Source organism: Lodderomyces elongisporus, chromosome 2, assembly GCF_030384665.1.
Source record: "Lodderomyces elongisporus chromosome 2, complete sequence".
Classification (NCBI taxonomy): Eukaryota; Fungi; Ascomycota; class Pichiomycetes; order Serinales; family Debaryomycetaceae; genus Lodderomyces; species Lodderomyces elongisporus.
In genome coordinates this window covers 1,757,434-1,772,146 of record NC_083674.1, presented here as the reverse complement: position 1 = coordinate 1,772,146, position 14,713 = coordinate 1,757,434, and the positions used below count along the sequence as shown (strand labels likewise).

Sequence of the window (14,713 nt, the reverse complement as noted above, 5' to 3'; positions counted from 1 at the left end):
AATTCTGGAGAGCTCTTTGGTTCTGTAAGCGCATAATTATATTTTTTTTCTTTTTGAAAAAAAAAATATATATACAATTTTTCCTTTTTTTTTTGTGTGCTGGGTGATAAAATTATATTGAGGACCAAAGCAAATTACAAGAACTTATAATTCAACAAGAACCTTGCCAACTTTGTCCTGAGCACCAGAACAGCCTATTTCTGTCCCATTACCCCAATTACTAGTTTTACAACAAACGATTGTATTCGCATCGAAATTATTTGTAATACCAAGGATGTCTGAATTAAATGATGATTTGTTCAAGCTATATCTAGTGACAGACTCTACCATGATTCCCGAGTCGAAAACATTCCTTGGGCAGATCGAAGAGGCTGTCAATAATGGTGTAACAATTGTTCAATTGCGCGAAAAAAAACTCAGCACGAGAGAGTTTATTAAAAGAGCTCAACAAGTACACGCTCTTACAAAACCTCGCGGAATTCCTCTCATTATAAACGACAGAGTTGATGTGGCTCTAGCAATTGATGCAGAAGGTGTCCATGTTGGTCAGGATGATATGCCGGCCACATCAGTTCGTGAGTTGATTGGCCCAAACAAGATATTGGGAGTCACTTGCTCTACCCCGGAAGAAGCACAGGAAGTTGTTGACCAAGATGTGGCAGATTATGTAGGGTTGGGTACAGTTTATGCTACAAACACAAAAAAGGATGTTACCAACCCTGATGGAGTAGGTCCAATTGGTATAAAGAGTATGCTTTTGGTTCTTGCCAAACACAAGAGAGATATCAAAAGTGTAGCCATTGGAGGAATCAATCACTCAAATGCAAAGTTTGTTCAGAGTGCTTGTAGAGTACCTGGAAGATCAATATCTGGGCCAGCAGTAGTATCTTGCATCATGGCTAGTCAAGATGCTGGTAATGCTACCAAGAAACTTAAAGAGATACTTGAATATTGTTTGAAGGAAAGAGGAGTAGACACTATTGGTACAGAACAGCACCAAAGAAACCAAGACTCATTTTCGGATTTTAGAGTTACTGGAGCTTACAAGCAAAAGAATAAGTTAAAGACATTGGTACAATCACATCCACTTGTACACCACATTACCAATAATGTTGTGAAAAACTTTAGTGCAAATGTGACGCTAGCAATTGGGGCATCGCCAATCATGTCTGAGTTGCCTACAGAGTTTGAAGAATTTACATCAAAAATACCAAATCTTGCACTTGTTCTTAATTTGGGCACACCAAACGAAGAACTCATGAAAGTTTTTGCAAAAGCCATATCCGCGTACAATATGTACAACAAACCCATAGTCTTTGATCCTGTTGCTTGCGGAGCATCTCAAGCGAGATTGAGTTGTTGCCGAAAATTGTTGAACACGGGACACATGACGGTGATTAAAGGGAATTTGGGGGAAATTGTGAGTATTTGGAAATTGACTCAGTGCTATAATTCGTTGAATCTTGGCGACGACCTCATGCATGGTGTTGATTCAGTGGCAGACGTCTCCGAGGATATTCTTTTCAAAATTGCAAGCGACATATTGTATGACTTCAATGCAACTCTTGTCATCACTGGACAAGTAAACTATGTCTTTGCAACAGATGGGAAAAGGTATGAGAAAATTGCTGGCGGTAGTCTGTTGATGAGTTTGGTAACGGGTACCGGATGTTCATTGGGCAGTGTTATTGCTGCATTCTTGGCAGCTCGTGCTGATGGCTTGAATGATGGCGAGATTGACAATGTTGAAAAGAATGAAAAAAACACAATCAGTCAATCAAACTCTTGTGATAACTATAGTTGTGTTGTTGCAGCAGTGAGTTTATACAATGAGGCAGGAAGAAATGCTGCATCAAAAACCTCTGCGCCAAGTTCATTTATGACTGCTTTCATAGACGAATTGTATAAACTCACACACGAAAGATTAGAAACCTAGGTCAATTAAAAAACCAGGATATTTTACAATAGAAGTTTACAGACTATTTTGTGCCATTGGAAGTATATAAACTATGTAGTGTCACATAGCAATGTTACTTAAAGTAAGTGTAAGGTGCAAGGTGCAAGTTATTTCATACAAATGGTAAGTAATTAAAAGGATTCGAAGTAGTTGTCACTTATACCAAGTATTTACATAATTGCGTTATAGTTGTTATGACTGTAAAATGTGTATTTTATCGATATTTCCATATATTTGATTGAAGTCTACAATGCGACTTCTATATGCTATTTATATTCTACAATTTACATTAGAGATTAGTTCATTGTCAGAGAATCTTGATTATGGGCCTGACACCAATTATTATTTTATAGAAGTATAAGCACATTGTGTTTTAGATGAGACACTACATCATATGTAGAGTTAAAATCTATGAATCTGTAAGATCTTGGGAAAGAAAGAAAGCAAAAAGGAAACCTAACGAGACGAGAAATCAAAATCACGGAACTGGTTTAAAGGCGCGGTTTTAATGAGTCTATAGTAAAGATCAATCTAATACGCGTTTGTGGTTTAAACAAAGTGATTTTAGAGGTTAGCTCAGTTAAACTACACACACACCAACACACACCAACACACTCACACGTTAACTCACTCACACGTTAACTTACTCACACGTTAACTCACTCACACGTACACTCACGCATACACCTGACCCTAAGCCCTCATTACTCCACATATTTGGTGTTAAACTGCTCAGCAGGTTTGGCTTATTCGACTTCAACACAACATATAATTAACCACTTAACATTCCAATGCGAAGATTGGAAAGAGTATATCTTTTAGAATAAACGAACTAAGTATATATATATCTACACATTATGGTGAAAAAGGGTCGTGGAAGTTTCCCTGTCAAGAAAATCAATCGACCATCGCCAGTGGCAAATATTGCCAAAATTGGATCATTGATGCGGTATCCAGATTGCGAGTATGCAAATTCTTTGCTTCATGATGCCGTGAAGGAATTGGCACCACTTATTCACGAGTACGGTTTCAAAGTAGGTTTGGTTTGTGAGATGTTCCCTAAGAGTCCCAATTTGTTAGGACTAAATGTCAATAAAGGGCAGAAAATAATGCTCAGATTGAGGTATCACCACAATGACCGACTGTTTCTACCGATGTGTGACATTATTGGCACTTTTCTTCATGAGTTGACTCATAATGTCTATGGACCACATGATAAGCAATTTTATGATTATTTAAATAAGCTCGAACGACGGTATGAAGAATTGAAATATGGAAACAGTGTATCACAGTATATATGCGAGGAAAATACTTTGGGCCGTGGAGCTCTAACCAATGGTATTGTTGATGTGAGAGCTAAAAGATTGGCTATAATGAATAAGCCCAAGTTTCAATCAGAAAGTCACAGACTCGGGTCGGAGGATAAAGTCAAGAAACCTTCTAGAAACTTTACCAATATACGACAAGCCATGCATGAAGCTGCTCAGCGACGACTTCAAGATTCAAAGAGTTGTTCTTCAGTAAAAAGGGACCAAGGTGATGAACCTTTAGACCAAGAGCTTCAAATAATAGACCTCGATGAAAACAAAAATGGAGGTGATGAGAGTAAAAGGAGTGAAGGGATTATGAGGAGTGATGGGATTGTGGGGAGTGATGAAAGTAATGAGAATGAGGGCGAAATAAGAGTTATCGTCAAAGACACCGTACGCAAAGAGACGCTGAGCTCATCTATACTCCGACTAGAGAACCTGCTGGTAAAAAACGTTGAACCACTTGATGGAGAACATAGTTCAAGCGTCATTGATTTAACTAAAGAAAATGACAATGTACTTATATCATCTGAAGAGATAATAGTGATAGATTAGTTTACTTGTTTGTAAGACTCAAGAATACAATCATAAAGGATCAATATGATTACAAACATTTCATCCATTACCATTCCGAGCTCTATTTTATCACTTTCTGTTTTTCGTTTTTCGTTTTTCGTTTTTCTTTAATTGGATTTTGATATGTACCATTATAGCAAAGCCAAGACATACCTTTATAAAAAATTGCCTAAAGACGCTACCAAAGCCAACCTAGGTTTTCAGCTTCTGTTTAACTCAATCCTAAGCACGTAGATAAACTCCAAACAGTTTGCACCATTCATTTTTCCTTTGCTTTCATCTGCTTTACCTTGATCTTTATATTTAGTACCGAATATGGTACTATGGCTAACATTTTTTTTACCATTTTTTATCACTTTTGCTGCATCTTTACACAATGATTTGCCAAAGGTAGGTGGAGAAGTTCTTCTACATGTGGAAGCACCATGGAATGATACAGACTTCAAAGCACTTTTGATCGAGAGCATAGCCGGGTTCAACGAATCGCTTTATTTACCAGCACTTGAATTGATATACGGATTGGGGGATAGTGAAGAAGTGGATCTTGCGAATGATAAAGAGGTTTATGAAAGTGTCATCACTGGTCTTTCAATTGAACAATCGGACATCGACTTTATCAATTTCAATTTGGTATATAAAAGATTTGCTCCAAGAGTTATTGCCCATTACAATCATTACGAACAAGTTTTGCTGAAACAAAATTTTAATAAGCAATTGCTTGTGCATTGTGAAAAAGACCTGTTTGGAGAAATTGTTGAGAAGAAAAATGGCGAAATTCCTGCTTGGGTCTCATATAATAATGAGATATACTGCTCAGTGAGCGATTTGTTTGCACTCAAGACAATTAGAGGCGGTGGAAGCAATAACAGAAATAGTGACAGCGATAGGGATATCAATATTTCAATATCAAACGATAGAAAAGGACATACTTTGTTTGATCGCGTTATTGGAATCAACAAGGGTGCACCTTTAGTTCAATTTTATGGTGATCCGTCTGCAGAATCTACGCAAAGGTTTTTGAGTTTGTTACATCAAGAAGCTATTGCAGGAAAACTTCAGTTTGTTTGGCGATATGTTCCACTAGGCAGCCCTAAAAAGCGTAACTTTTTAGCAGGGTATTCATGCGAATTGGTTAAATTGGATACTATTGGCTCGGAACCAAATTCAAGTACATTGAGTTTGCAAAAAAACTTTGCAGAAATTGCAAATTCAAGTACCTGTGTGGAATCTACTGCAATAACAACAACAATAACAACAACAACAACAACAACAGCGAAAAAGACAAAATCAGAAACAAAAACAAATTTGGATACCTTAAACGAAATTGGTTATAAACTTACTTCTTTTGTCCTTTTTAACAAATATTCTATATCCAAAGTTGATGTATTACGAACTATAGTAAACAACTTTCCAAAGTTTCTTTACTTTCTTGACAAATTTCCAGAGAACTACCATGTTCGAAAGGTGAAAACCAAGGCCATTGAGAATGAAAATATGGGATTGCTGCGTGATTCAATTGGATTATACATTAACGGTTCACCAATCCATCATTTGGAGCTAGACGTATTTAAACTTGTGGAAAAGATACAACAAGAACAGAGTATAGTTGAAAACCTTGTGGAGCTCGGATTTGACTCGAAACAGGCCAAATTACTAATACAAAAGTTTGCCTTGCTTTCATCTGTAAAGCAAAGCCAATTCGATAGTGGAAATACTATAATGGGGAACAATGACAATAGGTTTATGGTGTTTAAGTCTTTGTTCCGCAAGTCAAATGCACTGAAGGGTGGAGTTGTTTTTTTCAACAATATTGAAAAGGATCAAAATTATCAAGACTACCAAGATAACCCGTATGCTGCTTACCTTGGCCCCGACTCTCAGACTTTGAAACCAAACCAAATACCCCCCTTGCGTGAAAATGTTCATGACATTATTTTTGCTATAAACTTAGCCGACAAGCAACAGCTCAAGATAATGTTTGCAATGTCCAAGTTGATATTGGATTCTGGTATTCCACAACAGATAGGAGTCCTTCCTTTAAGTGGCAGCTCTATGGATTTGGATATTGCAAACAGATTTTATCATATACTCAAGGTGCTGAATCCACAGGAGGCGTTGGCGTTTCTTTACAAATATTTGGATGATAGCGACAATTTTGAAAAAGTTTTTGAAAAAGTGGATCTTGAGAAAAACTTCAACGTTAATCTCAACACTATTCCCGAGAAATATTCTATTTTTAAACCATCTGTTATTGTCAATGGTGTCATATACGACCTTTCCTTGCCCACTTGGCAAATGTCGATGAGTAAGCAAATTGCACAGGATATCTCGAGTCTCAAGGCAAATCTTAAACAGGCACCTTCTTCAAGAGGCTTGAAAAATATACTTTATAATAATGCCAAAGCCAGACGCAATGCTCGCATTAGTCAAAATCCAAGGGACAGTTTATACAAGCTAATTGGTGATGATCTATTAGAGATTTCTCATTTGTTTAAAAAAAAGGAACTGGGCCAAATGAACCAAATAGCAGCGACTATGTGGTTTGTCTCTGATTTCAGCCATGAAGATTCTCTAAAGCAATTTATTAATTTATTGAAGCTAATAGAACTGGGAGCATCAATTCAAGTTCGGGTTTTGAATTTGGGAAATACATCAATATTTAAAGAATTGATGAAGAATCTGCAGCAACAGCAGCAGCAGCAACAACAACAACAACAACGATATGGAAATAATGTTGTTGACTTTTCAGCATTGACCGATTCGAGTTTAAGCCAATTATATGATGTTATCAGAAATGGCCAATTGTCGACGCAAAGAAACGAAACAATTGTTAAAGCCGTGGAACATATGCAACTTCCTACACAGCATTCGTACATGCTCCTTAATTCAAGGTATTTAAGAATGGACATTGTGTACTCAGTAAATGATTTGGAAGAGCTTTTAGAATTTGAATGGAAGCAACGTTTGAACATGATTGAGGATGTGGTTTCAGCTTATCCTGAAGCATTCCACAACTTTGACTTGATAGACTTTGCACATGAAATGTCAAAACTTGGCCACAAAAGTATCAACGATTGGTTTGATCTGTTGTCTAGTGTTGTGACAAAATCATTTCACGTTGATGATAAAACTTTTGTTGTTGATGTAAATAGGTTTGATTTTGATTCAGTTGATATGTCAAACTCGATCGAAATCTTGCCCTATACTGAAAAAAAGACGGTGGATGTACTTTTAATTATCGACCCCATGGATGAAAGTTTTTCGCAAAAAGCAATAAACATGATTGCAGCGATTGAGTCTTTTTCTTTTGTTAATATTAGAATCTTGTTGCAGCCAGGGATTATAGGAAATGGAGGAGTTATGGGAAGCGAAACTTTACCTTATAAAAGGTTTTATCGCGGAATATACCCTTCTTCAATACCGATTTTTGGTACAAATGGTCAATGGTTACTTGACACCAAGCCAAGTGCTGTTTATGAGAACCTTCCTTTTGCAAATTATCTGCTTAAGACGGAGTACCCTGAGAAATGGGTAGTCGAAGGAAATGGTTATTTTCCTACAAATATGGATCCGGATTGCTTTAACCCAAGCCTAAGCAACGTTTATTTCAATTTCAAAATGACTGGCTTGTTGGTGGATGGTTACGCAAGAGATATTCACACTGGTCGAACACCAGAGCAATTGCAATTAGAGCTTAGCTCAGACAATAGCAAAACGGATACTTTGGTGATGTCCGCTTTAAACTATTTCCAGATGAAAGCACCTCCTGGCGTTTCACAATCTTTAAGTGCAAGCTCAGATCATGTACTATTATCGGCATCGAGGAACAAATACGACTCAAATGTTGCTATTGAGGAGCTGCAAACATTTGATGTGCCTGTATTTGATTTAAGTGGGACTCAGTTGCATGTGAGAGTGGATGACACTTTGTCAAAAGCTTTCCTTAAGAGAAAACAGGAGAATGACAAACTACAAGTGCAAAACCAAAAACGAAAAAGTAAAACTCGCTTTGATTCCAACTTGAATATATTCACAACCATTTGCAAGAAACTGGATGAAAGTCTGGTTGGAAAACTCATAGCATCTGTAAGAAAATATAATCCTTCTGCGGATGTCACTTTTTGGGTACTTTCAAACTATGCATCCTCAACTTTCAAAGCAATGAAATTACAATTGGAAACAGAATACAATGTGACAATCGAATTTGTAACTTACAAGTGGCCAAACTTTGTGAGAAGACAATTGCTAAAGCAAAAGATATGTCAAGGTTACAAAGTATTGTTTTTGGATGTGCTTTTCCCGCAAGAGCTTGAAAATGTTGTATATATGAGTCCTAACCTGATTTGTCGTGCGGATCTAAGTACTCTAGTGAATTTGGAGTTATACAATGCACCATATGCATTCCCCTCGATGTGTGAGGACAAAGAAAATGGTGACGTTGACATGTTTTGGAAGCATGGGTACTGGCATGAGATCTTGGGTAAGAATGGCTTAAATTACCATAGTAGTGAGATGTTTGTGGCAAATTTAACAAGAATTAGAGATTTAGGTATAGGAAATGTGCTTAGATCACACTACCAAAAACTTTCGAGCGACTCGCAATCTTTGCATATATTAGATCAGGATTTGGTGAACAATCTTCAGGGAAGAATTAAAATTGAGACCTTATCCAATGTTTGGGGCTGGACTGATAAATGGTGCCCTAAATCCACCTTGCAGGGAGCAAAAATAATTACATACGAAGAAAATGAAAGTGATGACGAAAGAGGAAGTAAAGGTCTTGTAGTTAGTCAGGAGATCCCAGAGTTGAAAGCATACGAAAAGAAAATCAAGATGCTATACCAAAATGCTCAAAATATCATTGAAATAAGTCAAAGACTAGACCCTAAACTTGGTGGTACGGCTGGTGCTGATGAGGAAGAACAAGCTGGTGATTTTGTTGAAGAAGCATCCGATGGAGAAGAGGGTGGTTGGGATGACACAGACTACCATGATGAGCTTTAGTTTTGGTGACTTAATTTAGAAACTGTTTTATTATTCATTAGTGTTTTTTTTTTCAAATTTTTTTTTTTCATTTTATTTTTTATTATTTTTGATGTTGAGAAAGGTCGGAAAAATAACTCAAGGTAAAATCTTTAGTGTATCCTACGTAGAAGTTAACGTCCATCATACCTTTTGATCAAAACTATAATACCATCATCGCTTTTTCTTTGCCTATAACATGGACTCCATTCAGCCGCGTCATACTATACTCTAGAGCAGCTGATTGTGTTGTATAAAACAGTATTACACTCTTACGATCGCTCTATTTTGTATTTTTTTTTTAATGCTGTTTAAATTTGAGTTGGTTTTTATTTTTGTGTAAGCATGTGTCAATACTGCAATTTCTCAAAATTTAAACGATAGTGGCATGATCAAGGGAACAACAAAAAACCTGGCGGACCAACAATCACCTAGTCCTCAAAATCATCCAGGATAAGGTCTCAAATAACGAATTTATATATACAAATATATAAATATACAAATTTATCTACAATTACAAACCTTCATATATAAAGGCTGTGCAATTTCTCAATTCTGCCAAATTATAGCAAAACATATTTTCACTAGCGAAAAGCTTTTTATTTTCCTTTTTCCTTTTTCCTACTTTTCGTTTTTTCGTTTTTTCGCTTTTTAATTAAGGATCCTCTCTTTCCTCCCGAAACAATTGAAACTATATAATTGTCAATTTAACAAATATGGCTGGCCCAGATCAAATCCATGATACTTCATTACCCATTAGAGAGCGGATGGAAGCGCTTGTCCGTTTGAAGCAACAAGAAATTACCAAAGCAATAGCAGACTTGGACACTGTTACATTCCACACTGATGCATGGACAAGAGGTAACAACGGTGGTGGTGGCCAATCGATGGTTTTGCAAAATGGTACAACTTTTGAAAAAGGCGGTGTCAATATCTCGGTGGTGCATGGAAAATTGCCTCCTCAAGCTGTTGAGAGAATGAGAGCCGACCACTCCAATTTAAGAGGAAGCAGTAAAGACGGAAGTGTTGATTTTTTTGCTTGTGGTTTGTCGCTTGTTATCCACCCAATAAATCCTCATGCACCAACAACACACTTGAACTATAGGTACTTTGAAACCACGGACCCAGACACGAACGAGGTTCAGACCTGGTGGTTTGGTGGTGGTGCTGATTTGACACCTTCCTATCTATACGAGGAGGACGCCAAACTTTTCCATCAAAAGCACAAGGATGCCTTGGACAAATACGATGAAACATTGTTTCCTAAATACAAGAAGTGGTGTAATGAGTACTTTTTGATCAAACACAGAGGAGAGACTCGTGGGGTAGGTGGTATTTTCTTTGATGACTTTGATTCCAAACCGGCGGATGAAATTTTGAAGATTGTAGAGAGCTGTTTCGATGCTTTTATTCCAGCATATTGCCCAATCATTGAAAAACGTAAGGATACGCCATTCACACCTGAGCAAAAAAATTGGCAACAGATTAGAAGAGGAAGATACGTTGAATTCAACTTAGTTTTGGATAGAGGCACTCAATTTGGTTTGCAAACTCCAGGTTCCAGAGTTGAGAGTATATTAATGTCGTTGCCTGCCACCGCAAGTTGGGTCTACGACCATCATCCTGAACCTGGCTCTGAGGAAGATAAATTGTTGCAAGTTTTAAAAAACCCAGTAGACTGGGTTTAGAATGCGGATGAGAGAATAAAAAAAAAAAAAAAAAAGAAAGAAAGAATAATAAAAACGTATGAATGTATGCACATGCTTAAATGTGGATATGAAGGTGGGAAATAGTGTATGTGTAAGTTGGTATGAGTTGGTGTAAGTTGGTGTAAATCGAGGTGTTTTTGTGTATGCCATCAGAATCTGCAAAATTATGTAAATAGTTTTAATTTATTATGACTACAACCAATGATGAGATGCAAATTAGCATTCTAATATTCATTTTCCTTCTCACTAACCGTTTGCTCTATATATGTTTCGGAAGTGAAATGAGATGGACACCAATCCGTAAAGTTTGAAAATGCATCGTCCAAAGGGTACAATTTTGTTTCTCTCTCCATCTTGACAATTACAGGGATTAAGCCGGCAGTATGGAGTCCATAATATCTATGTTGTACAACATCCAAGATGCAATAGATGATTCCCGAATGAGAGACAACACTTATTACCTTTTCGTTATCGGTCACCTCCTTGAATATGTCCCGCAACAAAGTAGCTGCTCTATACCGACAATGCTGCAATTTTTCTCTCTCTTCCAGCGACCATTTATCATCAAATTCAGAAAAGTAAGGTTCAAATTTAAATTCATTTGGGAATTTGGCTACAATGTACTCCTTTTCGTGTCTTTTGCTTTCGGAATCGATTCCGTACTTTTCTCTAGCATTTTCTTTAATTGTTGGAATTTTACTTGTTAAATTTTGCCATGTTCCGAGCCAAGTCTGCAACGTTCTCCTTAATGGACTTACATAGAATCTCAGTGGAAATGGAAATTCATCTGTATGTTTGATCTTGTGTGCTAATGATGCAACTTGCTTTTTTCCGCGAGGCGTCAATTCGGCATCATACCACTCAATACCATCCTTGCCATCGACCAACGACCAATGACACTGCCAATCATGGTATGAGATATTCAAATAGCGTCTTGCAACATTGTGCCACCCTTCACCGTGTCTTTGCAAAAAGAATAGTTTTTCATTAGAAGCCAAGCTGTCAACAACGTCGTTCCATGTGTAATTTGGTAAAAGGCCAAAATTCGATTCGTCAACCTCACCTATAGGGATGTCCCTTTTGCTTTGAGCAAAATACTGTCTAGATGAATCAAAAGCTGGTAATATATGAGCTGGTCTGAAAAAAAAAATTGTCTGAGCATCAACTATTGTTTGACTAAAACAAAAAAAGAATAGTAATCTACATATATAGCTCATGTCGAAGGTTGGTTAAACATTGTACTATATTGACTAAACGATTCGACAGAAGTTTAATCAGTCAAAATTCCAATTGGTCTATTCATTAATAAGTCAATAATAAAAAATAAATGAGATGTCAAGTGATACTGTTGATGTTGGGAGTTTTGAATTAATAAACCACTGAACCTTAACATTATCGTATCACCCATGACCTATTATTATGCGTACGTAGCGATTGGATTTTTCCGACCAATTTATATAAAAGCCGCGGTTTACATTGTTGCTCTTGTAGTAAAAAAAAAAATTGTTCATAAAAAAAAAAAAAATAGAACATTAAATAGTAATCAGAATTGCGAATCTTGATCAAAAACTATCGAACCCCACATTTTATCAACGCCATTTTTTTTTTCTTCCCACAACTCATACGTATAAATACAAGTGAACTCAGTACTACACAGAATGTCAGATCTTTATCACAAGTTGGGGCCACAGGGAAGAAGCTTGCTAAATAACCCAGGAAGAAACCCATCACTGGGGGTGGCATATCAATCTCGTTCGGATACTTCTACATATACACCACAGGAGTTAGACTATGTCATTCATACTTTGCGTTACCCCAAACCAGAATTGACCATCAACCAAGTGTTGGGCTACTTGTACAATTACATTCCATATATTAAGCATGAGCAGAATTTGGGTTTGGTATTTAGCAGTTTTTTGAACAGTACCACTTGTTTTGGTGGTGAAGGGTACCCCACGGCTTCTTTTGAAGAAATGTATCCAATCATCGAGGTGTTCAAGTTGATATTCGATAAGAAACTAAAGATATCACAGCCCACTTTATCATTGAAACTGTTTTATTCAAGGATTGGGAGTGAAATTGAAAACTTTGTTGCATTTAACCCAATTGCCAATAGTTGGAAAGTACTCCCCGTAATATGTGGTATATCTCTTTCTAATACTCTTAGAGATGAGTTGTATAGTAGCTCCAACTTTATCAAGTATCGCTGGTTTTTCCAAGAATGGAGCTCAAAGATGAAACGTATTTTTATAAACTGTTTGCAATATAGTTTATCTAATACCTATACTAAGGACATTATATTTTTGAGCGTGACTAGTTTGGCGTTGGTCTTTAAAAAGGAAGAGAATGTCAAACTTTACACAAACAAAATTGGCAACACGTTCATGGTTGATGCTCTTGTCGATATGATGTTTTTAAACCAGCAAGTTTCGACAATAGTTTATCAGAAGTTTTTTCATTTAAACCCCCAAGACCCAGATTTGGAGAACAATATCCAAATCGAAATCATGCAAAAACCAGTTATCAAACATTTGAATAGGTTTTCATTTCTCTTGGCGGCATACTTGAGTCATTTGAAATATGATGAACAGATGGAAACTTTGATTGACTCCTTGTTACTGCGAGTAACTCAATTCAATAAAGAGTTGTCACAATTGTGTACGCTGTCGGTTTTCAATACCTTCACTTCTGTGAAGAACAGCAATTCTTTGTTTCAACTGTTTTGGTATTTTATGAAAAATCTATTATTTTCCGAGATTATTATATTTCAAGGTTTGTTCACGAGGTTCCTTACGGGGAATAACAAATCGCATATGATTTGGTTTAATCACCGAGATTTAGCAATAATTGATAAAGAGTATAGAGGCATAGCTTTGAAAGTATTGCCTAACCTATACTACTTAAACTTTATTTTACTTTCTATTGGGCAAGGTGGGTTTGATACGTACAATTTTGTTTACTATCTCAGCATTGAATTGAGCTTGAGCACTGGTAGCTACTTTGAACACTTGACAATGAATTTAATAGGAGACTATAAAGAAGTCAACATGTACCCAGATGTTTTGAACAATGATTATATTATGCAAGCTAAAGTTTTGTTTGTTCTTGGACTATGGGAGAATTATCTCCAACTGAAGAACATACATAATGAATTGTTTGCAAAAGAAATTTATAACATAGCAAAAAGTTTGGCAAACGATCGCCAATATCAAAATGACGACTTAATTGAAGCGAGCCATTCTGTTCTCTTGTTTTATTTCGCCAATAGCAAGAACGCCAATCTCAGCGATTGCATAGAGTACGTTAACTTACTCATTCAACAATTCCCCAAGAGAATTTCGGCTACTCAATTGTGCATAGCTATTGAAACCATTGGCAAGAAAATTCTTTCAAACCCTCACCAGCCTTCAACTCCAGGCTCAAAATTTTCAAACTCGGCAGAAGAATTTTTCATCTTTCTTGCTGATAAATGTAAACCAATACAACCAGGGATTCGTATCGGGACACCTGAGGAAAACCCAAATTTTGCCTCGGCACAACCCATTGCAGAAGTTGAAGCCAATTCGACGTTAAACACTTTAGAGCAAGACAAACGGTTGGATAACGACATTATACACGACAACAAAGCCAAGAAGCCAAAAGATAAAGTTGTACGAGATTTGTTTCCCAAGTTCAAAAAAGATTACAATTATGGACAGAGACTACTTCCTGAAACTGCCAGAGAAGCTGCAGTGCTAGCATTAATTAACTTGGTGCCATACTTCCCAGTTTCCAGATTTACTCCATGGGTGGAGGTTATATGGAGCTTGATTGTCAAAAGCAATGATGTGGAAAGAGATTATCTTGTAGGAATGTTATGGAAAGTGTTCAGTGATAGCTTGGATTTAAATCGTGTGGAGTTAGCGATGAAATGGTGGTATGAGGATAAGCAAATTCCTGAAAAAATGCAACAATCGCAAATAGCACATGCAAGGTTGTGAGAAATATTTCCTTCTTTATTTGATTTATTGTTCTGTAATTATTCTTTCTCTCTTTTTTTTTATTTTTTTATTTTTTTTTTCTTGTCGATATAAATTAACATCTATATAAAACTTATACAATAATATCCGGCCGCTTCGACTTTTCCAGCAAATTTTGTC

The 14,713-nt window shown here is 36.6% G+C and overlaps 6 protein-coding genes across 6 annotated transcripts; 5 read left to right on the top strand and 1 right to left on the bottom strand. All coding sequences in view use genetic code 12, as the record gives it.

Annotated features, from left to right (window-relative positions):
• Positions 1-274: 274 nt before the first annotated feature.
• Positions 275-1,936, top strand: THI6 (thiamine biosynthetic bifunctional enzyme; the record flags this gene model as incomplete). Its single annotated transcript, XM_001527124.2, has 1 exon — positions 275-1,936. The coding sequence occupies one exon, from the start codon at positions 275-277 to the stop codon at positions 1,934-1,936; it is 1,662 nt and encodes a 553-aa protein (XP_001527174.2).
• An 878-nt stretch (positions 1,937-2,814) lies between these two features.
• On the top strand, positions 2,815-3,822 carry PVL30_001976 (uncharacterized protein; the record flags this gene model as incomplete). Its single annotated transcript, XM_001527123.1, has 1 exon — positions 2,815-3,822. One exon carries the CDS (start codon positions 2,815-2,817, stop codon positions 3,820-3,822), a length of 1,008 nt encoding a protein of 335 aa, XP_001527173.2.
• Positions 3,823-4,158: 336 nt separating this feature from the next.
• KRE5 (killer toxin resistant protein) lies at positions 4,159-8,847 on the top strand (the record flags this gene model as incomplete). Its single annotated transcript, XM_001527122.2, has 1 exon — positions 4,159-8,847. The coding sequence occupies one exon, from the start codon at positions 4,159-4,161 to the stop codon at positions 8,845-8,847; it is 4,689 nt and encodes a 1,562-aa protein (XP_001527172.2).
• A 734-nt stretch (positions 8,848-9,581) lies between these two features.
• HEM13 (Coproporphyrinogen-III oxidase) lies at positions 9,582-10,553 on the top strand (the record flags this gene model as incomplete). The annotated part of the gene is made up of 1 exon (XM_001527121.1): positions 9,582-10,553. The coding sequence occupies one exon, from the start codon at positions 9,582-9,584 to the stop codon at positions 10,551-10,553; it is 972 nt and encodes a 323-aa protein (XP_001527171.1).
• Positions 10,554-10,798: 245 nt separating this feature from the next.
• PMU1_2 (putative phosphoglycerate mutase pmu1) lies at positions 10,799-11,982 on the bottom strand (the record flags this gene model as incomplete). The annotated part of the gene is made up of 2 exons (XM_001527120.2): positions 10,799-11,637; positions 11,952-11,982. 2 exons carry the CDS (start codon positions 11,980-11,982, stop codon positions 10,799-10,801), a joined length of 870 nt encoding a protein of 289 aa, XP_001527170.2.
• Positions 11,983-12,232: 250 nt separating this feature from the next.
• On the top strand, positions 12,233-14,554 carry PVL30_001972 (uncharacterized protein; the record flags this gene model as incomplete). The annotated part of the gene is made up of 1 exon (XM_001527119.1): positions 12,233-14,554. One exon carries the CDS (start codon positions 12,233-12,235, stop codon positions 14,552-14,554), a length of 2,322 nt encoding a protein of 773 aa, XP_001527169.2.
• Positions 14,555-14,713: the final 159 nt, after the last annotated feature.